Below are 27793 nucleotides of genomic sequence, written 5' to 3'. Positions count from 1 at the left end.
TTGACCTTTTTACAAATCATTATACAAGATTTATTTTCAAATATTCAGTTTTTACACACCAGTGCTTTACAGAGTCCTAGCACCATCTTACAATATTACAACATATTTTTTTTATTATTTTATCAATTCCTTTTGGTTTAACATTGTAACATTGTAAACTTATTGAACTAACAAGGCAAAAACAGGTGTATATATTTTTTTATTTTTAGATTTTTATGATATGTTACTAATAAATATCATAGAGTATAATTTCCCAAAGTATAAATAATAGTACTATAGAAAATAAACAAGCGGTTAAAATGAGGAAAAGTAAGTAAAATATGGGTATTGCCAACACTGAGTAATTATTTTTAGATAATTCATGTCAAACCTTTGAGGTCACTGATTTATTCTACTAATTAATACTATGCATAATTTTATTTAAGTATATATAATATATAACTTCCCATGTATCTATTTACAGGTTGATATTTGACAACTGATTAGAAGGTGTGATTTTAATCGAGATAATATAATGTAAAGAGTATAAAGCTAACTGAAATAATTGAATTAACACATCCTTATATATTAAAGTGAAACAAATATCAAGATTTAATTTATTAATAGATATTTTCAAACCATGGTTCCTACTGCATAAATAAATCCAATGTAAATATTACTCGAGGAATCAAATCCGAATTTATAAACAATAGAGATTGCCTGATATTAAAATAAATGGTTAGAAAAATTGAAAATATCTGAAGCTACAAACTACAAATCATAAAAAAAATATTGTATTTAACAATGATCAATTTTATTACCTGTAAAAAGAAGAAAAGTTACTCAATCTATCAAACCAGATTATTTAGTAAATTATCCAAGTTTTACAAATTTAAACAGCCATATAACAGTCCTAGTGTAAAACGTTTTTAATTAGACACAGAAGTTAGAAATCACTAAACATTAACAATAATTGCCAATTGTGGATTTTCATCAAAAAGGTTTAGTTGACAAATTCGGATTTGATTGTAAACTACACACACATCCTTGCACAACATTAACAAAGTAAAACTAGATGATTAATGTAAAGCGGTCTCAACTAGCAGAATAACACAAGCACAGCCCAGTCTAATGGTGTACCAAAAACAAATCAAACTACGTCAAATCTGTAACATTTACCGTCACACACCATTAGGAAAGACTTTCATATTTTCTAATCCACACTTAAAAAAGAAATGGATTAGTCGATGCTTTGTTCTAAAATATTTTTTAAAGATTCTCTTTGCTTTAACACACAAAATAACAAAATGCAATTTGCAGTTTTTGTCTAAATTTTTACAATTATACTACACAAAGGACACAAGCCAGTAAAACTTATTTTTTCACAAAACACTTAGTAACATTGATTATGAACAAACAGTGAAACAAAATAAGTAGAAATTTAAGTTGAAACATCTACAATAATACTAACTATTTTATTTGTGGAATTCCTTGTACAAGATGTCCATAAATGTTGTACATATTGTGATTGATGAGGTAAGGAATATGATCATTGGTTCTTGATTATAAAAATTAATTTGAATTAAAACAAAACAATATGCAAAAAGTTTCAGGGTCGAGGAATATCTTTTGAGAGTCAACAAATTGAAAACACACAAAGTACTTCATTTACAAACCTCTTTGTACTCGGTAAAAAGAGAAATAACCTACAATAAAGCTGATAATCACAAATATTGTAAACATCACAACCACAAGGTCTCTTAAAAGTTCCGTTCTGTAATCGATGTATGGGAAAATGATTATATGCCACCATAAACACAATGTCAAAACATAACTAGGCTAACTCTAAAACCCTATTAAATGCAAAATATTAACATTTTGTTATTAAAAAATCATCAAAACCCAAAACATAAAATAAGTGTCACTAATAAGTTTTTCTCTTCTTTTTCAAAAACTAACATAAATCATTAGGTAAAACACAACCAGTAATTTATTCAAATGATCAATCTCAAAATGTTGTAGGACAACTAACACTTTATCCATTGCATTTTAAAATTATACACTGTTAGTGAACATTTAAAAAGTATTTTTAAATTAGGTAGAGATTTTTTTAATTATAAAACTTTTATTATAACTTTTTTATTATAAAGTAAGATATACTAAAAAAATGACGGCTTGGAAATATTTTTACAGAGGTAAAATTTCTATTATTCCCTGATAGTTGCTAAAAAGTCAAGAGAGACAATTTTTTTAAATGTAATTTTAAAACAGTTGTACAATTGACTGACCTCAAAACTAAAAATCCAACACAACTGTAAAACACAACTAAAATAATTATACTTTGTTTTGGGTTTTGAAAAATTGATTTTAGCTTTACTGATCTTTACGACTTTTCAAATTTGAGTCATAAACATTATAATATAACACTAATTCACCTAGTTTGTAATCCTTTGATAATTTCTGACAAAAAACATTACATTGTTTTACGACATCGTAAATTTGACAAAGTGAGCATAAATATATAAAACATTACAAAATGAATAACATAATCGACATTTATAGTACATATATTAAACTGGGCTAGATATTTCAATATTAGCTGGCTACCGTTTTCACCGTCCAGCCATTATGTATTAATAATTTACAACATTATTCACATTTAATCAACAATCATTCAATAAATAAATATATATTTATAACAACGATACCTCCGCGTTTATTATGTATACTTGCTAGTTAACCCCAATCATTCAACTATAACTTCCATTAACCTAAACATCGCAGTCAACTCTCATTTAACATAACTTGTAGTGAACACTGTTGCAGAGAAAAACAAAACCAACACGATTCACAAACGTTATTTGATCAATTGGAATGTAAATTTGGAAAAAATATCATAATTTTCCATTAACAAGAATATAATAAATTTATTCTCTGATTTACGATCTTTTCAACATGTTTGTTAACACATTTTTAAAAATCTTTGTAAACCTTTTATATATTTTAAATGATATTGAGAAGGACGTTCAATAATAATTACCAATATGTTTTTTGTTTTAAAATAAAACTAAATCTTTAGATGAAGAATTCCATTTAATGAACTAGAGTCGGGACCACGTAAGTTTGCAGTTGGTAGCAGCCAATCACAAGACAAGGCTAGTGCGACGTTGCCACATCACCCGTTGACAACACTAATTCAAATATACTAAGCAATATTTTCAACTCAGCTGATATTATTAGATTTGGCAACACCGAACGGTTCTCATTGGTTCATTCAAACCCATATGGTAAATAGGCTCCTCCCTCAACTGCAAACTTACGTGGTCCCGACTCTAGGCTACAAGTTAGTTTGTTTACAAGTAAGTTTGTTTACAAATACAATATAATAATAATTAACAACCATATGACTTTATAGTCATATGTCACATATGTGTCATATGTTACTTTATAGTCATATGTCACATATGTGTCATATGTTACTTTATAGTCATATGTCACATATGTGTCATATGTTACTTTATAGTCATATGTTTGTTAATTATTATTATATTGTTTTTGTAAACAAACTTACTTGTAAACAAACTAACTTGTAGTTCATTAAATGGAATTCTTCATCTAAAGATTTCATTTTATTTTAAAACAAGAAACAAATAGGCTATTTAAAAATTATTCTCAAAATCTTTCTGGCATTGATTAAATTACTTAGTCAGATTATTCAGTAGGAATGCATTAGCCTTCTGAACAGTGTTCACTTATGACTAGATGTACAAGTTACAATGTTCAATGTTGTTGTACCAGCGAGCCTGTGCTCAGACTGATGGCCGTGGAGCTGCCGAGGGTCGATCCGAGGTCTTGGTAGCTGAAATCATACCGCAACACTTAATTTAATCTCATGCATTTGTAACAACAAAACTGACCATCAGAAACATTCACCATCTGACTAATTCAAATGAATTTAGTGAATTTACTTCATATTAAGTGGCATGCACACCTTTTCCGAGAAGAAGTGATATATTAAATTCAGATCTTGAATTCACCCAATCTCGAGAAATCATTTTATTCTCAAATCTCATACGGTAGACGATCCACAATAATGAGGCTAAGTGATCGTGGATAATGCAAACCTAACCTGAAATTCTCAAGAAATAACTAACATTGACTCTGAATGTATAGTTAACCTTTAATACAGGTATACTGTAGGAGTTTTTTGGTCCGTGTTTTTGACCTAGGACAGTATTGGATAATATTTAACTAGGTAATTTTTGACTAATAAATTGTAAAATACGTCAACATAAAACAGAGCGAACCTGAACTGAGGGAAGTAGGGTTGTTGTTGTTCAAACTCCTCAGCGATGCTGTTGAGAGGTCCTTGATGTTCTGGAGGTGTCAGTTCCACACTCTCTCCTGTGAACTCTGTGTCGAAATACCTCGTGTCAGTGTCAGACTTGACCTGGGGCTTGAATGGAGGCGTGATCTGGAACAATTCATGTCACAAACTCAAATGTATGCTTTCTTTATGCATTTTTATGTACAAAAGTGATTAATTTTTTTACTAGGTTCTAGCCCGGGATTGTTTTTCACCCCACTTCAGACACCAAGGGCTTGCGGCATTATCACTTGGATAAAATGCATTGGTGATTGAAATCAAGCTCTCTACCACTAGACCAGCCCCCTCCTTAGGAGGTAAATTATAAAAAAACTAGCAAACTATTTCCAGGTCTAATCATAGGTTAAAATTTATGCTGAAATCAACATGTAGATCAATTATTATCAAAACTAAGTTAAGGAATGTATTTGCCCAAGGCCACACTAAAAAAACAGGCCGTAATGGTCGTAAAGCATGACTTCACGATAGAAGACAGCAATGACGTAATGTTTGCCATTTGTGATCAGCTGCTTGTTTTAATCTTTCCTTGGAAAATAAATAAACAAATACCTACGTCATTGCCGTCTTCTATCGTGACGTCATGCTTGACGAGCATTACGGCCTGTTTTTTTTTAGTGTGGCCTTGATTTGCCCCCAAGGATGTTCTTTTGTAATGGAATGTGGGAATAACCCACATCACCGCCAACAATTATAAAATAAGGTAAGAGTCAACCCCATCAGCTGATCGAAAGGCAAGCAGACAGCTCTAGTCAGAAAATTGCGACACTAGCGCTACTGCCGGGAAACGAGGAACGGACCGGCAAGGAGGTTGGTCTTTGTCGAACTTCGTAACGGTGTTCATCGGCTACTTCTCTTCTCTTGGTAACGTAATAGTGTAGGGTAGGGATGACCAATTAGTAAATTAATCGTTAGGGGGATAAAGGGGTTAAGGAGTATCTTTTCTAAATTAGCCAAGTTCAACCAACAATAAATTAAGTGATGTAACTAAATTAAACTTTACAATTATCAATATCCAACTTAGGGCAAGTTGTTGCAGGCATCTAATAATGGCGAGGGCTAATTAGAATATGAAAATGTAGTTAATCTATTAATTCAAGACCCATCAAAGCTGGTTTACGCTGAGCAGGGTTTTCGTGAGAGCTATTGGGAAATGGAATCCGTACGTTTTTCGTTAAAATGTGGATCTGGGTGGATTTATTCCAGTCAGGACCCCACAGGAAAAATATTTAAAAATATATTTTTTTCAAATATTTATTCTTATTTAGTTTATGTCTTTATGGTTCAACCACAGGTTGCAGTTGACATTGTTACCATTATGTACACAAACAACTTCTTGGCCACCATTGAACCTGAAAGCATCTTTTTTGGACCCAACTCATCCTAGGTAGAAAATGCTGTCAATCGCAATAAACTACATACCGGTACCCTAATTTTAGTGAACAGTATAATACTTCAGTATAAAACTATCAGGGATACGCACAAAAATATAGCTTATTGAGCTTATAAACCCTTGAGAGGGAGGTAGAACTTCTCATTTACCTTTTTCTGATTGAGTTCTGTCCAGTTAATGGATCGGAAGAAGTTGTGAGCCATGATATCCTTAGCATCGTCAGGACCTCCCCCAAGCCTCCTGGTAGGGTCCTTAACCAACAGTCCACTGAGCAGGTCCTTGGCGTCTATGGAGATGTTTCGTGGGAACTTTACCTACAGAAGGGAAACAAGGTGAGCATAGCAGTTATTATTATTATTAGTTCAAGACAGCGATGCATACCTAGGAGCATATTTTAAGCCAAACATGTGAGGGTATAATGGAGTGAGGTGATTTGTGTAGCTTTGTTACTGGCTAAGATCAGCTGTTTCTTGAGCCAGGACTATTCATTAATAAGCATAATGATAGAGTACAACAGGGGCCTGTTTCATAATAAATTACAAACCAATATTATTAGTAAGTCAGCTGATCGCACAATGGAAATCTAATGGAAATTACAAGTTACAAGTTAAAACTTTTAACTTGTAATTTATTATGAAACAGGTCACTGGGCCTAGTTTCAAACCATCATAAAGCTTTAAAAAAAAGGTTGTATTAACCAAAGGACATGTGAATGATGAAGAAGACACACAGGATTTGAGCAAGTGATGCAATTGTTTGGCGACGCCAAGTATTTTTCAGGGGATAAGACCAGAAGTAAATTATGAGGGTTCAAAACATTTCCCATGTAACACACAAACTAAACACGGCAACTTTGTTCTCTTTGGATTTTGATTTTACCAAATGGGGTCTATTTTGATTGATTAAATATTTTAACTCCAATGTGTAAAACTGCCCTTCTCCAGCTTCAAAGTCCAGTTTCAAGCCCAAACAAACAGAGTTCCATCAAATTTTAAGTTTCTGAAACTTAATGGAGTCTCATAGAGTTAAAATTAAATTGTCACACAATGCATTCCACATTACACACACCGCACAGACGATGCTTTCTGTTATCTTAAGACTTACCTCTTCCATAAGTATAAGAGTGAAAAGCACGTCGTGGTCCCTGTTGTAGAATGGAAGCCGACCACACATCATTTCATACATAACAACTCCGACTCCCCACCAGTCAACCGCTCTGCCGTAGTCATTATCCTCTAGAACCTACAACATTTGTCACGGTAGCTGCTGAGCAAACAGTTAAAAGTCAAATTTATTTATTTATCTTGTGTATACAAACATAAATAGTGCCACAAAATAAGGTGAAATAAAAAGAATTGTATGGTAAAAACAACCAGACCTCAGTCAATCAATGAGTTTTTGTTGAGGGACATATCAAATTGTGCGAGGGACATATCAGCACGAGAAAACTAAAGCTGCAAAATCGATGACAATGATTAAGAATGGGGAAAAGGAAAAGGTGTCGATTATAAACTATAACATCAAGTTGTATAGAACAATATAATCCTATACTCTAATACGAGCAATGTTTGCTTGTATGTATGTATGCTTGCTTGCAAACAAGATCTCAAAAACGGCTCCGACGATTTTCTTCAAATGCTGTAAATAGTTTATTTCTGGCCTAAAAACGAGTTTACTGCAGTTAGAACTGCCAACAAAAATCTAATTACGTAGAAAAATGAAACTGAAAATCACATTTTTTTAACATTAGTCTTATGGGTTGCTAGGTAACCATGTTGGCTGAATTAAATAACAAGGAAAAAGTAAACAAAAGACTTGAAGTTGTAGAATGTGTTCATAATAAGCCAATTACCCACAGTATACTAGCAAATTACAAATACAGTAAAAAAGGAAAAACATCACTTGTTAATATTTAGCAAAGATTATACTGAAGATAACTCGATACATTGTAGCATAGATAAAACATACTCCCTGGTTAGTCTATGATTGTAGTAAAGGGTAGCAGTGCGAAGTCTGGAATCTATTTATGAAATCATAAAATAATATGGGAATGGAGGGAAACAGGTCCGTGACGTGGGAAGTGATGAAGGAAGTAGTAAAGGCGAGCAGTCCGGAGTGTGGGGACTGTTTATGACGATAAGATAAATCGTGGGTATCTGCAATCCTAAAATGCTATGGGAAGGAAGGAAAACAGGTCCGCGACGTAGGAAGTGGTGAAGGAAGTAGTCAAAGCGAGCTGTCCGGAGTGTGGGAACTGTTTATGACGATTAGATAAGGGTATGGGTAATCCTAAAATGCTATGGGAAGGGAGGGAAACAGGTCAGTGACGTAGGAAGTGGTGAAGGAAGTAGTTAAGGCGAGCTGTCTGGAGCGTGGGAACTGTTTATGATGATTATATTAAGGTTTTTGCAATCCTAAAATGCTATGGGAAGGGAGGAAAACAGGTCCACGACGTAGGAAGTGGTGAAGGAAGTAGTCAAGGTGAGCTGTTCGGAGTGTGGGAACTGTTTATGACGATTAGATTAAGGTATCTGCAATCCTAAAATGCTATGGGAAGGGAGGGAAACAGGTCAGCGACGTAGGAAGTGGTGAAGGAAGTAGTCAAGGCGAGCTGTTCGGAGTGTGGGAACTGTTTATGAGGATTAGATTAAGGTATCTGCAATCTTTAAATGCAATGGTAAGGGAGGGAAACAGGTTTGCGACGTAGGAAGTGGTAAAGGAAGTAGTAAAGGCAAGTAGTATGGAGCGTGGGAACTGTTTATGACGATTAGATTAAGGTGTCTGCAATTCTGAAATGCTATGGGAAGGGAGGAAACAGGTCCACTACGTTGGAAGTGGTGCAGGAAGTAGTCAAGGCGAGCTGTCCGGAGTGTGGGATCTGTTAATAACGATTAGATTAAGGTATCTTCAATCCTAAAGTGGAATGCAGGGAAACAGGTCCATGACTAGGAAATGGTGTAGGACGTAGTAAAGGCGAACCGTGTGGAGTTTGGGAATGGATTTATGTATCTCCAATACTAAGACTGCTTTCAGAGTGAACTAATGATTTTCCCCGAGCAAAGCTCGGTCCCCAGGTACTACAGTCTAATATGAGCTATCTGAAGAGTTGAAACATACCTCAGGTGCTAGGTACTCTGGTGTTCCACAGAAAGTCTTGGTAGTTCTCCCGTAAGTTATGTCTTCTTTGCATAGACCAAAGTCAGCTATTTTAATGTGACCATCCTTGTCCAGTAATAGATTTTCAAGTTTCAAATCTCTATAGATTATCCCTTCTTCATGAAGGTAACCGAGGGCTGATATTATTTCGGCTCCATAAAACCTGAAATCAACGCAAATAATTCAGTCTAAAAACAGTAAAAACTATTATTTATAGATCTAACTATGAAAATTAATATTAATAACCAATTACTGTAATATTGATTTTATTTCATGATAAGTTTTTTAACGAGCTGAATTTAAATAATATGGGTAGTTTTTTATATATATATTTAAATTGGTACTTTATGTTACAGTTTTTAAATAGGCCTATGTTCTTTCACAGCAGGGTGCCAACCCACCATTGTTTTATGTGTTTTCTATTATTGTACAGTATCAGCTGTAAATGAGTTGTGAAAAATAAAGCACTTATTCCTTTCTTTCTTCATAAATTCGTCATCATATAACTGAGTTGATGAGTGGTTAAGGAACAGCTGAATCTTAATCAGTATGAAACTAAATTAAATTGTTTGTTGTCATGAAAACTAGATGATGTGGTTGTCAAAACAAAACCATTAAAATATCTTGATCTTGGCTTTACAATAAAATGAACCATATAAATTCTATCTTTAGTATAATAGTACAGTGGAGTCCCGATAATCCGAACTTCGGTAATCCGAAACCAAAAAATATACTTTTGAAAATTTTTTGAAATTTTTTTTATTAAACTTTTAACACAGTTAGCTGTACCTCGTCAAAGAATTCTGTAGCGGCCGGGCGAGATAGAATTTTTTTGTAGAGTATTTTAGTAAATATTTCACCATTCATTTTCGTCCGCCAAATCACAAATGGATTTTATTAAGAGATAATGCTGCAGCCACTAAGTAATGTGAAAAACAATCCCGGGCTCGTGCCTGTGTTCTAAGAAAAAAAAAATTAAAAAAATTAAAAAAAAAAATTTTTTTTTGAAAATAAAAAAAAGTCGTTTAATCCGAAATTTTCGGTTATCCGAAATGGGCCCGGTCACAACCATTTCGGACTAACGGGACTCTACTGTATGTAGTTATACAGTATAATAGCAGTATTTATATTATTCTTATTTAGAAAATAATAAAGCCTTAATTGCATTCCCACTTCATAATATTAAGGATATAGTGAAGAAAAATGTAATGTTTGAGAGGAACAGAAATTTATAAAACAATGTATGTTATCGAAATGTTTAAAACTTGTTACAAAGCTAAGATTGTTACCTGGTCCGATCTTCACTGAAGACTCGTTCTCGACTCAGATGGAAAAACAGTTCTCCACCATTCACGTACTCCATGACAAAACATAACCTGTCTGCCGTTTGGAACGAGTACTTGAGAGACTGGAATAAAATATATCTATAAAATATAGGCCTATTGTTTACATTTCTCTTACAGAAAGCTTAAGCTGTCTCACTTCAAAATACATAATACGAGGCCAGTTCGGAAAGTAACCTCCTTTTTCTGTAAATAAAAAAACACAGAAGTAGAAACAACATTTTCATTGTATACATCTTAAAATTACGTCTTTCCTCTAACATAGTTTCCTTGGACGTTTAACATTTAACTAAGAAATTCCCACTTTACAAAAAAAATCATCCACCAGTGCCTTGAGCCATCCCGTGACTGCATCTTTCAGTTAACTTACTCATCATCGTCAAATCGCTGGGAGCCAAGCCATATATTTTCATGTGATTGAAAAAGTGGTAGTCGCTCAGAGCCAAGTCTAGGCTATATGGAGGATGCGAAAAACATTCCATTTGAACTGGTCCTAAAGGTCTTTGGTTTTCTGGGCAGTATGAGGACGTGCGTTGTCATGCAGAAGGACGACACCAGACGACAGAATACCGCGACGTTTGTTTTGGATGTAGGTTCTTCACTGTCTTAGGTTCTTCAGTTTCAACACACAAATCCGCATTGATTGTTGCACCACGTTCCAAAACTTCAACTGGCAGTAACCCTTTGGCGTCCCAAAACGCAGTTGCCATGAGCTTTTTTTTAGAAAAATCTTGCCGGGATTTTGTTGGTTTGTATGGTGATGCCGTTTGACCCCACAACTTAGACTGTTTTTTGGTCTCAGGATTCACGCATTTGACCCAGGTTTCATCGCCAGTCACAATTTAGTTCAAAAAAATGTCTCCTTCCTTGAAGTATTGAGTCAAAAAATCCAGAGCCAAAAGGTCATTTGTTGAGACTTGTGGTTTTCCGAAAGGATTTTCAGGACCCACCGAGCACAAAATGTACCTAACCTGTCAGTCACAAATTTGTACAGAACAGTAGTCCTGGAAATTGGTGAAAATTTGTCTAAAAGCTCTGAGATAGTGAATCGTCAGTTGTCACAAATCTTTGCATAGATTTTCTCAACCAGTTCATCACTGACCTCAAAAAAAAGAATGACCTCAAGAAATGGCCTGCCATTTCTTTCTTCATCATGCACATTCGTTTGGCCATTTTTAAACGAGCGAACCCATTCCTGAACAACTCCTTTACTCATTATTTTAGGTCCATACACAGCACAACGTTCTCTATGAATAGCTGCTGCCAAATACTGTTTAGCAATGGAAAAACCAATCCCAGCATGAGTGCATACACTTGGCAGGTTCGACTAGCTACGGCAAAAAAAACTAGCGCTCAGACGACCTTTAAACTACCACGGCTAAACGCCGATTGTGAAGAGCGGCGGCATTACCCCTCCACTTCCCGGGCAAGAAGCAAACGGAGGTATTTTCCGAGCTGCCCTCGTACATATACACTTAAAAATTTATTCTAAAAACCAACTTTTAAAAACATAATACATTTTGTTGCTTCATAATTTTTGCTGTTAAATGTTTTTTATTGACTGTCATTGCATTTTACAAGAAACTTTTTAAAGCTTGATTTTACATGATTTAGGGACGTATTTTTATTTTAATAATAGGTGGGTGCATTTCAAATGCAGTAAAAACAGATTGGGTTTACAAGTCCACTTTATTTGTGTGCTTACTAACAAAAAATTTAGATTTTCAGAATTAAAATGTCGCCTAGTTAAGATATAGATTGTGTAGCAGAGATAGATTGTCTTTCTACAGTGCAGTTGATTGGTACAGATAAACAACCACTTTGCATATGTATACGTTCATTATTCTGTGTAGCCTAGTATACTTTAGAGGAAAATCTTTCAAAATTTAGCAAAGATATTTGCAGTGCGGCTGAAAATTCAAACATTATCAATGGTACAAGATTAATTCTACAGAATTTTTAATGTTTACATGGTTACTCGTTTTTACAGGTCTTTATGATATTTACAGGTCTTTAGGTTATATGACCTAGGCCTGGTCCTGTAAGAATCGGTTAAGAGAGGGGTTGATATTTACAAATTTGTGTTTACATTGTATGTTAACAACAGAAACTCACAATCAGGAAAGGATGACTTGTAGTTCTGAGCACTCTGTTTTCCGTTAATGTATGAGCGACTTCATCTTTCTGGATTATCACTTCTTTTTTCAGTATTTTTATGGCGTACAGCCTACCAGTTGCTTTCTCCCTGCAAAGAATAACTTTGCCGAACGTTCCTTTCCCGAGAACCTTTAAGAACTCAAAGTTCTCAAGAGTCTGAAAAAGACAAAATATGAGTACATGAATAGAGAACAGATTCAACTTTGAACAACGAACCAGAGAAAAAGATACATAGAAGAATTAGTAATATTGAATAAAATGTTGCTATGAAGAATTCTCTGTAATATGTATGTAATATATCTCTTTTTCCTACTCAAAACCTTTCTTGCTTAAAAATGCTGTTCCAGTGACACTGAAATAAATTAATTAATACATGTAACACTTTGTTACCACACTATGTTTTATTGATCATGTATATTGCATTATTGTTAACCCTAATAACAATCTATATATTAATTTGAAACTGTTTTTCTTTGTCATAGCTAAATTGAGAGAACGGCTGGGCGTAGAAACTCGGTAGAGGTGTCTAAAGAAAGGTCTTGGTCTGTAGATGAGCCATCAAAAGAGAAACGTGGTAAATTCCCTTGGGGCTCTGCCCCAGTGGCCTTTGAATTCCCATCCCATGTTATTCTTATGGAGGAAAAACTGGGTTTTTGTCCCAGCTAATTTGAGAGAACGGCTGGGCATAGAAACTTGGTAGGGGTCTCTAAAGAAAGGTCTTGGTCTATAGATGAGCCATCAAAAGAGGAACGAGGTAAATTCCCTTGGGGCTCTGCCCCAGAAGCCTTTAAAGTTGCCTCTTCAAATTTGTTTACCATATGCATAATTCTACACTACTTTTTAATGAAACAGCTGTTAATATTTAAATTGTGATTTATTGATTTTTTCAAAATGAAGTACAGTATTTGCAATGGGTTTTTCTGATTTTAAAATTGATTTTATTCTGCATCGTGTCATGTTTTGCAATATAATGTTCTATTACCAAATCAGTGGAAAATTCTAATATCACAGTAACTCTTAAAATTATTTCTTAAGGAGTTAACTTACAAGACCAGTTTTTTGAGAAAAGATAAGATATTTACAAAAGATTTTGATTATATCTAACTGTTGTGTAGATCGTGAGTATTTCCATACGTGAGTTGCCTGTAATGCTTCGCAATTGCTCGAATTCGAGCAACAGGTACACTAGTATTGCATTATTGTTAACCCTAATAACAATATTGCATTATTGTTAACCCTAATAACAATATTGCATTATTGTTAACCCTAATAACAATATTGCATTATTGTTAACCCTAATAACAATATTGCATTATTGTTAACCCTAATAACAATATTGCATTATTGTTAACCCTAATAACAATATTGCATTATTGTTAACCCTAATAACAATATTGCATTATTGTTAACCCTAATAACAATGAAGGATTTGATTTGATATAGGATGAAGTTGTTAGTTTTTCTTGTGCCTGAGAGGACTCTAGGACTAGCCTGAAGTAACGTGTAAAACAGTTTTACTCCAACACTCACCACTTTCTTCTTTCCCGTGGACTTGCTGCTGGACGTCCCCTGCAGTGAGAACTTGCTCTCGAGCTCCTCTAATGCTCCGGCCCCTCCAGTCTCGCCACTGCTGACGCTGTGTTGGGACAATGTCCCGCCACGCATCTCCACGTCCTCAGAGTCTGCCAGCCGGTCCGCCACACCTTGGATGGCGGCCATCCAGTCCTCCCTGTAATGATAAGCCTTCCATGGTCACTAACTCCACAAACTTTGTCTTTGTCCGGTGGAGTGATTCCGCGTCAACAAAAACAGCTTGAATTAAAATTTTACCCGACCATTTCAGTTTTCATTGAAATTTGATGTGTGTACACCTCATAAAAACCAAGAGAAACACAAAATTTATTGTCTAGTGTTATGTTATCGTGTGTAATAACTGGTCGTGCCTATTACAACACTATTTACTGTAATATGTAAATACACTCAATTCTTTCTTACTAAGCCAACATGCATTACAAGAAGTATAGGTCTATTCCAGACAATCAAAATCCAATTCCAAACTAGGATTGTTAGATTTTTAAAAGCCAAACTACTTTTATATTCAGTACCTCTCCTTGTTGGACTCGACGTGGAATGTGCGCTCGATGACAGTGGTCCATTGCAGTCCTCGTATGATGAACGTGTAAGGTTTGGGCCGGTCTGTACTCATGATCTGACACCCCTTAACAGTGAAGTTGTTGAGAGGATCTGTCGGACCCTCGGGTTTGTTCTTGTAGCCGATGAGACTGCCATCCTCCAGTAACAGGAAGTAACGTGACCTCCAGTTCTTAATATGCTCGCCTGTACGTCCAAGAGTTATATTAGTCATATACACCTAGTCTGATTAACTCATCAGTTTCACATAAATTATTTTGTATTACATGACAAATTATCCTAATGAATATGAAAATACCCCTACAGCAAACCTACAGACTAATGAATTTTTTATCCGTCTTATTGGCATTTTTTAAGTTACTAAGATTTTTCTTTAAAATACCATAACTAAGCTTTATTTATACAACATATCCGGTTTACTGAAAACCGCTTTGATTTGCTACTACGAAAAAGGGTAATTTTTTTTCAAATTGTTTGTATTAACCGAAATAATTTAAATAGCCTACATTATAGCTTGAATAAAAATAAATAACATACACATACAAAACAACTTAACTCTTACCGGTCCCCGGACTATTGGAAGATATATCCGCCAACATTTTATGCATAGCAGACGGTAGGCGGATATATCCGCCAATTATTATGACTATTATGAGTTATTATTATAGTTGATGGTCTTTAACATCATTAATATTCATAAACACGCCCACAAATAATAAACGTTTGTATTTTTAAATGTATAATTTATAAACCAACAGGTTCACAAAACATATAGGTACAACTTGTGTACAGATGTGATATGAATGCAACAGAGAGCAAAGATAACAGAAGTGAAGGTGCACTCTTATTATGAACACCAACACATAAACATACGGTAATCAAAGTGCAAAGAGATAATTTACTGAACACTGTTTACCGGAAAATTGTTACCACACAAACTTCACATGTAGGAAAATAAATTAGTACTAATAAATTCTTACTATACTATATTCAGGGGAGCGAGCTGGCGTAGTGGTTAGAGCGCGGGACTTTAGTCCCTGAGGTCCCGGGTTCGATCCCCGCCAAGTCACCAATGGATTTTATCTAAGTGATAATGCCGCAACCCCTAGGTCTAGCCTGAAGTAATGTGAAAAACAATCCCAGGCTCGTGCCTAGCGTCCTTAGGAAAAAAAAAAAAAAACTATAGGCTACTATATATTTAACTATAGAAGGCTATATGCTAATAAGATATTTTTAGAAATTACATGTCTTAAATTGGGGGGGGGGGGGGCTAGCTGGTCTAGTGGTTAGAGAGCGAGCTTCAGTCCCTGAGGTCCCGTGTTCAAATCCCGTCGAATCACCAATGGAGTTTATCTAAATGCTGCAACCCCTAGGTCTAGCCTGAAGTAATGTGAAAAAAAAATCCCGGGCAAAAAACTATTGACTAGGAGGTTTGGTCTAGTAAAAGTCTAAAGAAATGTGAACAGCATGGACAAGAACTAAAGAGTTTTTTTTATGACAAACAGTAATGAGGGATTTTTACAGCTGTGCTCTTATCTGATATTAGCAAAATAGTGAATCTTAAGGCAGTATTTTTTTTTCATTACCTCGTTTGAAGAGCCATCCTTCCTTGACTACGTTTGCAGGCAAATGTGTGGAAGAATTCGGGAGATTCTGTAGTACTGAACTGTCAGCCATTTTTCAAATCACAACTAAAACAAACATGACAATGAATCAATCAAATCTTTCAGACAGTGTTGTACACTTAGGTATGTACAGTAGACCCCCTCTTAACCGACCCTAATGGGACCGGACCTAGGTCGGATGATTCAAAAGGTCGGATAAAACGGGCAATCCCTAATATCATAACATAATAAAGTGCTATTCATTTGGAATTATATATTCATTATTTTGAAGTCATACTTGCATTATTTATCAAATAAACTACTCTTATCTCCTTTTTCATATTGATAGAAATGTCACAAATAAACACAAAACACGGTTAAGTCAAATAGGCCTACTTTTTAGTGAATCTATATAATTAATACGCTACATGAAACTTTGTCGGTTGAACTCCTCCGCCACTTCTTAACCGATTTTATCCATTGACGTCTCATTGGAAAGAGCGAGTCGCGTAGATTTGCAAACTGGCCTTACATTTTTGAAAAGGTCCCTTGGGCTCTGCCCCAGTGGCTTTGAAAGTTCCCATGTTATCCGTATGGAGAACATAATTGTTTACATTTTGATCAGCTGTATTATTTAATTGCTGTTATTTATTTTTCAATTCAATGAAACGCATTGAGTACATTTATTTACTATTTGAGTTTGTGTGAACATAACCACCAAAACGGATCATGTTGGTATGGTTGTATCTTAAATTTGTGTATTTATCGTTGTTTTGTGTCGCTATGACGGATCGTGTTAGCATGATTTTAACTTAAATTTGTATTACCATTATTATTATAATCTTATTTACAACCAAGTATGGTGCACAAACTTTAGGATTATTTTAGTATCATTTTATGTATCTACATTGAGTTAATAAATAACTGAACATACTCCTCCTTCGTCGAATATTATGTTTTTCCACAGTTGCATTAACATAGACAATTTTACAAGTTTTTGTTTTTGGTGTTGTTAAAGATTAATGCTCAAATCTCCATTTTGTTGGTGTTTGAAATCTAATTTGTGAACATCCTTGAAGTGCTCATTTGGAGATTTATATTTTATTTCTTATTGAGCGAAGCGAGTGAAGCTACGTCGACTCTTATGCATTTCGTAATACGCAAACTCTTCCTAGACGGCTGAATCAATCGTTTTCAAATTTTGCATAGTGATAAGGACCATATCGGTGAGTGCCAACATCTATATGGCGTTAAAAATGTCTCTCAGGAATCCGCCCCACTGGGTCTCAAAGTTGCAATGTAATCCTTATGGAAGCAGTATTTGACACATAAACAAAGACATATGATCAGCTGTTGACTTTTGAATGCAGTAGATAAAGAAATAGCTGATAGCATTATTTCACAGATATTAGAACATGGATCATAAATATAATCAAATGACGACTAGCTTGAGGTTCGTTACGTAGGAAGTGGTGAAGGAAGTAGTAAAAGTGAGCGGTCTGGAGTGTGGAAACTGTTTATGACGATAAAATTAAGGTATCTGCATTCCTAAAATTCTTTAGGAAGGGAGGAAAACAGGTCCACGACGTAGGAAGTGGTGAAGGAAGTAGTAAAGGGCAGTTTTTTCGGAGTGTGGGAACTGTTTATGACGATTTTAAGGGATCTGCAATCCTAAATTCTATGGGAAGGGAGGAAAATAGGTCTGAGACGTAGGAAGTGGTGAAAAAAGTAGTCAAGGTGAGCATAGTGTGAGAACCATGTGTGGCAGTTAGATTAATGTATCTTCAATCCTAAAATGCTATGAGAAGGGAAGGAAACAGTCCCACGACGTAGGAAGAGGTGAAGGAAGTAGTAAAGGCTGACAGTGCAGGGTGGGGGAACCGTTTGCTCAGTTAGATAAATGTATCCGTGATACTTTATGCTATGAGTAGGGAAGGAAACAGGTCTATGACGTAGGAAATGGTGAAGGAAGTAGTAAGGCTAACAGTGCAGAGTGTGGGAACTGTCTTTGACAATTACATTAATGTATCTGCAATCCTAAAATGCTATGGGAAGAGAGGGAAACAGGTCCACGACGTAGGGGGTGGTGAAGAAAGTAGTAAAGGTGAGCAGTGTTGAGTGTGGGAATGGATTAATGTATCAGCAATGCTAAAATGCTATGGGAAGAGGCTGTAGACTGTAGGTTAAAATTATTACGAAGCACGAATCGATACATATTTTCGATACATGCAATCGTTTACAATCGAAATTTACAACTGGGTTGACAACAGCTGATTTTTACTCCATAGAGGTTAAAAACGATTTTTACTCCCTAAAGAGTAAAAATGCTACTTTAGACCCGCAACGCATGCATTACAAACGACCGTTTTTACTACAGTATGACAAAGAAATATAATATGAACCCTTGATGACTACGCTCAATTTTGTGGATGCCTCTGCGAACGCCACCTAGTATATTATAATACTAGACAAAAGTTAATTAAATTCCTATTTTAATAACTTTACTGGTAACTGTAATGTATTAATTAATGCTTTCCAAATACATCGTAATACAGTAAAGAACCTTTTGTCGTCATTAAAGATACAAGCGACCATTTTGTTACAAGATAGGACGTTTATTTATAGCCTCTCACTGGAGGCTCGAGGCACAAAAACTATCTTGACCTTGGAGTTGTTAACACCCCTTCCCTGCCCTCCCTACAAGTTGCTAGTTTGTTTACTCCAGCGATAAGATAATCAGTTCTCAAAATCGTAACGCACATTATGATGTTATAAATTTGCCGCACAGATAACAAATCAGATCAGATGTGCTCGAGCTACGAACGATGATGACAAACTGACAATAGGCTATGCTATATTTTTTGTGATCATCACAAAATAACCATTTGTTAGTCATATCCTGTGGAGATAAGCGTATGGTTCAGTTCTCATCGCCCAGCGTGGGAGCGGAAATGCTGAGATTCCTAGAAAGCGGCGGTTAAACCGAGCTGCTCTCAAAGCAAGGTCGGTTAAAACAAACTGTATTGTTTTACGATCAAAGGCGGATAATCCGATTATCGGTTAATACGAGGTTGGTTAAGAGGGGTCTACTGTATTTTGAACTGAAATTGATTGGATGGTGAGTGTAGAATTGTAAAAAAAAACAAGTTTTATATATTAAGTAACTTATGGGTGATTATAAATTTGCCCTAAAATTACGGTGAGGAAGTTAACATAAAATACAACCTCTACAGCAAACCTGCAGACTAAGCAAATCTCCATTTACCTCCTTCGTTTGCGCAAAACAAAAAAAAACACACCTAATCCCATTCCCTGTAGCCAGGAAACATAGGAGGTAATAAGGCTAACCGACACATTAAAATCAATGTTATTGGTACTTTCCTGTTAAAAAGAACATTCTATAAATCTAGCAAGGTAAAAGGAAATTTGTTTAGTTTGCAGGTTTGCTACGGCAGAGGTAACTTATTTTGACCTTAGTCCCAACTACCAAGATTTTTTCACAGTCATTTATATATTGACAAGGAGAACTAGGTTAGCTTTGTTTTGCAATTTTTTTTAACATCAACTTACAGCAAGACTGATTGCATGTTTCCAAATAACTAAAATACACATCCATCATCGCAACTATATCACTAAAACAACAGTCTAAATTATCAAGGAAGTCTAATCACATCACAATCATGACAAGTATGAATTACGTTTATAAACTCAGTAGTCTTTGTATAATTCTATTTTATGTTATCATCATGGGTCAATTAGAGGGCCGCCTGCCACTCTTTCACAGTGCACCGAGGCGTATATGGGTTAGTTTGGATTGATCAGTTTATTCCAATGACAAACAGGATATAAGTTACTCACAATAAGTTTAACCATTCTCATAAAAAACACCAACTTAACTTATAGAAAAGAGGATCCACAGAGATACACAAATTGAAGTCTTTAAATTAGGCCTACTATAAATTTATATCATCAACAAATTACACAACATATGATCAACTTTTGTTTTACAAAAATATAGACCTAACCTGGTTTTTTACAGATAAGTTAAACTAGAACTAATAACTTAAGTTAAGCTTACTTCATTCTATTTAATAATATAGCCTATTGTGGGTTCTCTGAGGAACCAGTACCTGCTAAAAGCAAAGAGGGATTCAAAATTTAGATTTTATTACAGATTTATATTGAGGAAAAAATAAAAATGGCAAATGTGGTACCAAAGTGATCATTAGATCATCTACCCCGATCATGTTAAGATTGTGGTTTAACATTAACAGGTCGTGAGTGATGAATCATCATCATATGTCAATCATCATCATATGCCAAAACTGTGGCAAAATTTATAGCATCTCCTGCAATTAGCTTTTTCAATTAGCTATTAGTATGTCAAATCAATAGTTTGTTGTAATGGTTGAACAGTAGGTAGTTGTAGGGGAGAAAGTGTATATAGATTAGAGCTCTTAATTAATTAGTGCTGTAAATTTGCCAAATGAATAGTTATGTTTATTCTTGACTTGACACAATTCATGTATAGAAATGTACTGTTTGAATAAAGGATTTTTTGATTTGATTTGAATCTTTAAGACAATGAGATCCTTCTGCCTATCAATGCCACTAACGCGGCAAAATGGTTGCTTAAGTTAGCAACCAAAAAACCTAAATCGACATTTAGCCTATCTTAAATTCCCAGCAAGTTCAAGTAGGTCTATATATTTTAAGTAGAAACCAGTCAAACAAATAAGTTACCGTAACCGACTTTAAAACTGATTTTTTCCCATCCCAGGCCTACCTTTTACGTACTTAGGCTATGTACATGTTTCAACTTATTTTGCCTTATTCAGTAGGCCCAAGTTATTGTTTCAGTTTCATTAAGCAGTGTTAACCCTAGCAGTGGCCAATGTTAGAAGTGTGGTCCGGCCAGCCAATTTTGGCGATTTTTCAGACCTTTTTTGGAAAATTCTTAAAAATTCAACCGTAGAAGTAAACTTAGCCAACCTCATATTCGTTTTGTTTGGAAAGAAAAGGAGATTCTAGAAATAGTACCTAATATAATAATGATATTGAAAGTTTTTTTTCTCGGTAAAGTGAAAAGAAGAAACAAATTTTGAATTTTCTTTTTGAAATTTCAAAAGCAGCCTGGGTAACATTTTTTCTACAGATTTTTTATAGGAAATTCATTAGGATACATTTAGTAGATAATCTAATTTCCTACATAGAAATATATAACATGTTGGGAAAATATTTTTTCTTAGTAAGTTTTTTTGGGCGTAATATAATAACAAACGGAGTACCGAAAAAATTTAAAACCGTACACAGTGTTAGTATGTGTTATAAAAAAGTTATAAAATATAGCCTATGTATATACAGTAGAACCTCTTTAATCCAAATCCCCGTAATCCGAACGTCCACTAATCCGAACCCCTCATTGCTGTACTCTATACACTGTACAGCAGTTCTTTATTGTATACTGTACTGTATTTAATTTACAGTACTGTTTATTCATCATGTTTACTACTGTATTAAATAAACAAACTGTATTTTACTTGATAAAACATTTTTTCACTTTTCCCAAAATAATGTTGATAAATTTTAGCCATGTTTTAGCTATTGTTATGTAAAAACAACAATATGTTCTGTAATCCGAACTATTCAATAGCCCGAACTACTCCTGGTCCCAATTAGTTCGGATTAAAGAGGTTCTACTGTACCAATAATGATATTTACATAAAGCTAATGAAGTAAGAAATCCAAAGAAGTCATAAAGTTTATAGTAAAAATATTTGTTTATTTATAAATAAAATAATATTTTTATGTTTTAACAATTTTGTGTAAAAAGATTCCTAGAATTTGGTATAAAACTTTTGTACCTACCAAATGTTTTTACTTCAAACCAACATAAAGTGTATTCAATTACCTACATAAAAATGTATAACACGCTGGGTAGGCCTACGGTAGCAATTTTTGTTTTAACGTGTCAGGGGCATAATAATATAATAAACGGAAAACCGCTAGAAAAATACTAACTTTTATAAACACAATTTTACACTGTTCCGTAAATATTCATGCATAATAAAATGCATGAAGATTACTGTTATTTACACACACACATTTCTCTAACAATACGAAATAATAACGAATTTAGTAATAGGCCTAAACCGCAGAAAACACAAGAGTGAAAATTCACTCTCGACGAAAAATTCGCAACAACACGCGAATACAAGGCACCTTTGACAGTGTATGAGACCTTTGACAGTAGTGACGCACTTTCGTCGTCTTCCTGAGAGAAAACGGAAATAGCCCTGAGCGCAGGGCTGCCACTACCTATCACAAGCTACATTTCTTCTTCAAAATGACATATTACATGACTAGTAATAATAACTTACACTGTATGTAATTCATATTTTCCGTACTAGCGTATTACGATGGTTGGCCATTGGTTATAAATTTCAAAAACAACTTTTTCATAAAATCGTACCTGTTGTAGGCTACAATCAATATTTCGTTCTAAATATCAACACCACAATGAATATAAAATCAATGGCTATCCAGTGGTACCACCCACAACATCCCAAGTCAAAAATTACCCGAGCAGGGTAATGCCAAAAAAGTTGTATTTTGACAGTTCCCAAGTGTCAGCTGCAACAGTCGTGCCATGCCAAAAATTCATTTGATTTCTAATCATCGTGACACTGTTAATACCTGCTACAGGGTTTGTTTATATACCTAATAAAATGAATGTTCAAAATGAGATCTTTCAAATGGTATATATATTTTGTTCACATTAGAGTTGATAAGTGTGGTTCTTTTACCATTAAAAAAATTTTGGTCCATACTATCGTATTACGCTGGTGGCCATTCTGGCCGTCACGGCAAACGGGCGTATTACAATCGTTGGCCACTGCTAGGGTTAAACAGTGCACAACTGCACAAACTGTGTTAAGTTGCCTAACCTACTGTGATCGTTTAGCTTACAAATGTAAACGAGGCCTAGGCTACATAAGTTAGGCCTATGTAAGTGAATTTCCAAGGTTTAACTTAAAGATCAGCCTTTCAACCATAAAGATAGCTTACCTATGTATCAAATCAGTATTTATTTAAATCACAATTGATTGGGTCTCAATTAACTTAAGTTAACTTATTGCAGATTGTTGACACTCTTAGTATGCTATAATGTGTGATCGTGTAAATGTTTTAGGTCTAAAACATCTGAGCTTTACAACAGATATTGAAACATAGACCTAATAAGGGCTCATTTGGGGTACACTTCCATAAGTTATCTGTTTGTACAAATAACCGAATGAGTAATATTGATTATTCGATTGTTTCATTCATTTCGTTAGTGAAGTTGGGTTAGGGTCAGTCCATATCAAATCAACACACTTTTAACATATTTTTTACCTTACCATCTTAGATTTTGATGAAATTTGGTATATAGGTTACCTTTATGAAGACTAAAAAAAATACCAAATTTCAGCTAAATATCTCAACCCGTTCCCAAAATACGGCCATTTGAAATTTTCAAAAAAATGGTCAAAATCGCGCTGCGGTAAAACTTTAAAATAGTCATAACTCTTCTCATGTTTAAGCTAGAAACATGGGAGAGGTGTCATTGTTTAGCCCTTTTTATGCCCTTTCTAATGATATGCAACACATAATAGGTTATGAAAACAAAAATTTTGTCAAATTCAAAAATAAATTTTCAAAATAAAATATTTTGAAAAACACATATTTTTATTTTTTTCAAAAAATTATTTTAAGTTTGTCATATTATCACTAATGTGTACACCAAGTTTGGTTATGGGATTGCAATGGGTTCATGGTTAAAATAATGTTTTATTAGTGGTGGTTTTTACTACATCAACGCAATTTAGGTTAAAATAAAATAAAAATCTCATTAAAAAAAATCTGGGTGGATAAAGATCCATAGGAAAATAGGTATAATATCAATGTTACCAGTTATGAACTAATTGAAATTAACTAACTGGAAAAACCTACAAAGTATATCCCTTGTAAATATTCTTAAAATAATAACATGATAAAAAAATGGATTTTATAAAATTAGCTTAAGATTTGGATATATTTTTTTGCTTCCGACATTTTTCATTTATATTAATTCATATATTTAATTGCAAGCTGAGTAATACTGTTTCCAGCAATTGTGCCATTATCATCTCTTGTTTCTACCTGTAGGAAGTTTTCATGTCTCTACTTGTTTTTCAAGTTGATACAAGCTCAAGTCCACTAGCACTACAGAGTTTGTTCACTTTGCATTTGAAGTCTGTGGTGCACACATATCACAAGAGATGATAATGGCACAATTGCTGGGAACAGTATTACTCAGCTTGCAATTAAATATATGAATTAATATAAATGAAAAATGTCGGAAGCAAAAAAATATATCCAAATACGCCTTAAGCTAATTTTATAAAATTCATTTTTAGCGAATTTCCCATATAGGAAATAAGCTATTACCGTAGGTCTCATGGTAAGACCTAGACCCGGGACCGATTTACTTTTTCGTTTTGAGGTCCCCAGAGGCCAAAAACACCATCCGTTCAAATTCATATTTATATATATATATATATTTATATATGTGTCCGTTAGCGTGATAACTCTAGCAAAATTGATCCGATTTTGATGAAATTTGGTACAAACGTGTAAACCTACATTTATTCGAACGAGTTCGCGAACCAGCATAATCGGACCATGGGATCAGGGGTTTATGGGGGGTTTTATGGGGTAAAAATGGGTTTTTCTCATTTTTGACCCTAAAAACTTTAAATTTCTAAATTTCTCTCTATACCAGTTTGAAGAGCTTTAAAAAACAAATAATTTAGTATATTGAAGTGTTTTTGAATGTTCATTGACTACAGAGAAAATTAAAAAAAATTGTAAATTTAAAATTCCCATGTTATTTTTATGGAGAATAAATAAACTGCTCTAGTTTGCTTGTTTATGGATATATTTTAATCAAATTTGGCAATTTGGTTTATTTCATACTAAGCTATCAATATTTCAATTGAAAAAACACACCTCAACATCTTCCCCGTAGCAGCAAACCTAACTACTCACTAAAATTAATGTTATTTAAATAGGAAATAAATCTGAAAATTTATAGGGAATATTTTAGTAGAAATCAAGCCGGGTAAATGGAAATTTGCTTAGTATGCAGGTTTGCTGCGACGGGGGTATATATATATATATATATATGTGTGTCCGTTAGCGCAATAACTCGAGCAAAAATGATCCGATTTTGATGAAATTTGGTACAAATGTGTAAACCTAAGTTTATTCGAACGAGTTCGCGAACCAGCATGATCGGACCATGGGAACGGGGGTTTATGGGGGCTTTTATGGGGTAAAAATGGGTTTTTCCCATTTTTGACCCAAAAAACATAAAATTTTGCAATTTCTTTCTAAACTATTTTGTAGAGCTTAAAAAAACAAATAATTTAGTATATTGAAGCGTTATAATGCGCCTAATAGTTACGGAAAAAATTCCAAAAAATTGTAAATTTAAAATTTCTATGTTATTCTTATGGAGAATAAGTACTGTTGTAGTTTGCTTGTTTATTAACACATTTTGCCCAAATTTGGAAAATGTTTTTATTTCTTACCAACTATTAACATTTTACATAAAAACACTTTTACCCTCCCTGTTGCAGCAAACCTAAGTATGTTTTAAACTGATTCTTTTTAAATAGGGAATAAATGTGATATTTTTAAGGAGACATTTTAGTGTAAATCCATTCAGGGAAATGGAAATTCGCTTAGTCTGCAGGTTTGCTGCGGCGGGGGTATTTTATCATGTTATTATTTTAAGAATATTTACAAGGGATGGATATACTTTGTAGGTTTTTCCAGTTAGTTAATTTCAATTAGTTAATAACTGCTAACATTGATATTATACCTATTTTCCTATGGATCTTTATCCACCCAGATTTTTTTAATGAGATTTTTATTTTATTTTAACCTAAATTGCGTTGATGTAGTAAAAACCACCACTAATAAAACATTATTTTAACCATGAACCCATGGCAATCCCATGACCAAACTTGGTGTACACATTAGGGATAATATAACCAACTTAATATATTTTTTAGAAAAAAATAAAATATGTGTTTTTCAAAATATTTTATTTTGAAAATTTATTTTTGAATTTGACAAAATTTTTGTTTTCATAACCTATTATGTGTTGTATATCATTAGAAAGGGCATAAAAAGGGCTAAACAATGACACCTCTCCCATGTTTCTAGCTTAAACAGGAGAAGAGTTATGACTATTTTAAAGTTTTACCGCAGCGCGATTTTGACCGTTTTTTGAAAATTTCAAATGGCCGTATTTTGGGAACGGGTTGAGATATTGAGCTGAAATTTGGTATTTTTTTTAGTCTTCATAAAGGTAACCTATAGACCAAATTTCATCAAAATCTAAGATGGTGAGGTAAAATAGGTGTGTTGATTTGACATGGACTGACCCGTTAACCTTTTTTACCTAACGATTTATCGAATAATCGATAAGTTATATCGATCGATATTATCATTCGGTTGTTTGTGCCAACAGATATATGGAAGTGTAATACTCCTCATTTGGATGAAAATTTGCATCCAGGCCCACTTAGGACATAGGTTCAAAAAAGGTAAGTTACACACATCTCAATATTTAGGCTAGAATAGGCCTAGGCTAAGTTAGGTCTGGGCTAAAAAGCACTACCTATTTCAAGAAGGGGTATAGAAAAAACCCAAACAAAATGGGTCTGGCTAGGAAAGACAACTTTTAAAACGCCACAACAAAATACAAACATAGCCTAGGCTACGCAATTTTATTATCTAACATGTAGGTAATTCAAATGTACCAATTTGCCAACACTAGCCTATGGGGAAACAAGGCCACAGAGAAGAACATTATGATTAGTTAAACAAATAACCCTAAGAGACTCATTCAACCTTTATAAAACTTCGAGCAACTCTTATTTAGTCTAATTGCGTTGTTTTATTGGGAACGCAAAACACTTACATGCTAAAGGCTAGGTTAGCACATGAATAAGCTAGAAACAATAAAAACACACCGATAAGTGCGAAGGTCTTTGAGCTTCTACTGTACCCAAGTTTATATTAGTAAACATTAAAAATAATCTGCATGGAAGGCAATTTGCGATTATTAAAGGTCAATCTTTGTTTTACGAAAAACAAAAACATCGCGAACAGTCAATATCAAACTCATGGCTAGACACTAAATACTAAAAACACTCAGACATAGACAAGAAGATGAACATGAAGACAAGCTATTTTAGACGTTTCTTCTAGTGATGTGCGATACGTATCGTATCGTATCGGAATATCGCGATACGCGAGGGACGATACGATATTTCGATACGATATTTGAAAAACGATACGTATCGTATCGCCTAAAACGATATTTGTATTTATATCGGCACATAGAGCGATACGATTCATGTCAAAACGATATTTTTAAGCTTTTTTGCGCAGGCCGAGCAAACTGCAAAATCTGTACTCTGTGGATGTGTAGTCTGAAATAGGAGTTTTTGATGTCTGTATTTTTGGTTTTTACTTGATAATGTACCAGTCCCATCCACTGAGCTAAAATTATAACTGGAGGTAGCACAGC

At 34.2% G+C, this 27793-nt stretch overlaps 1 protein-coding gene across 3 annotated transcripts; it reads right to left on the bottom strand.

Moving 5' to 3' along the window:
- On the bottom strand, nt 1-27469 carry LOC128985719 (RAC serine/threonine-protein kinase-like). 3 transcript variants are annotated; one of them, XM_054405528.1, is made up of 11 exons: nt 27234-27469; nt 16150-16254; nt 14518-14749; nt 13943-14141; nt 12371-12568; nt 10202-10320; nt 8874-9075; nt 6861-6998; nt 5906-6070; nt 4287-4453; nt 1-3838 (listed from the first exon to the last, which is right to left on the bottom strand). In XM_054405528.1, the coding sequence occupies exons 2-11, from the start codon at nt 16238-16240 to the stop codon at nt 3760-3762; spliced, it is 1590 nt and encodes a 529-aa protein (XP_054261503.1). In that variant the 5' UTR covers nt 16241-16254; nt 27234-27469; the 3' UTR covers nt 1-3759. The 3 variants fall into 3 exon arrangements, with proteins under 3 accessions (XP_054261503.1, XP_054261505.1, XP_054261504.1); XM_054405530.1 differs by lacking the exon at nt 27234-27469 and adding an exon at nt 27182-27208; XM_054405529.1 differs by lacking the exon at nt 27234-27469 and adding an exon at nt 19738-19834.
- Between the last annotated feature and the right edge of the window lie 324 nt (nt 27470-27793).

The sequence above is a fragment of the Macrosteles quadrilineatus genome, unplaced genomic scaffold (genome assembly GCF_028750875.1).
Source record: "Macrosteles quadrilineatus isolate MER2022 unplaced genomic scaffold, UCM_ALF_1.0 Scaffold_2__2_contigs__length_208266976, whole genome shotgun sequence".
Taxonomy (NCBI): Eukaryota; Metazoa; Arthropoda; class Insecta; order Hemiptera; family Cicadellidae; genus Macrosteles; species Macrosteles quadrilineatus.
This window is presented reverse-complemented; position numbering and strand designations above follow the sequence as displayed.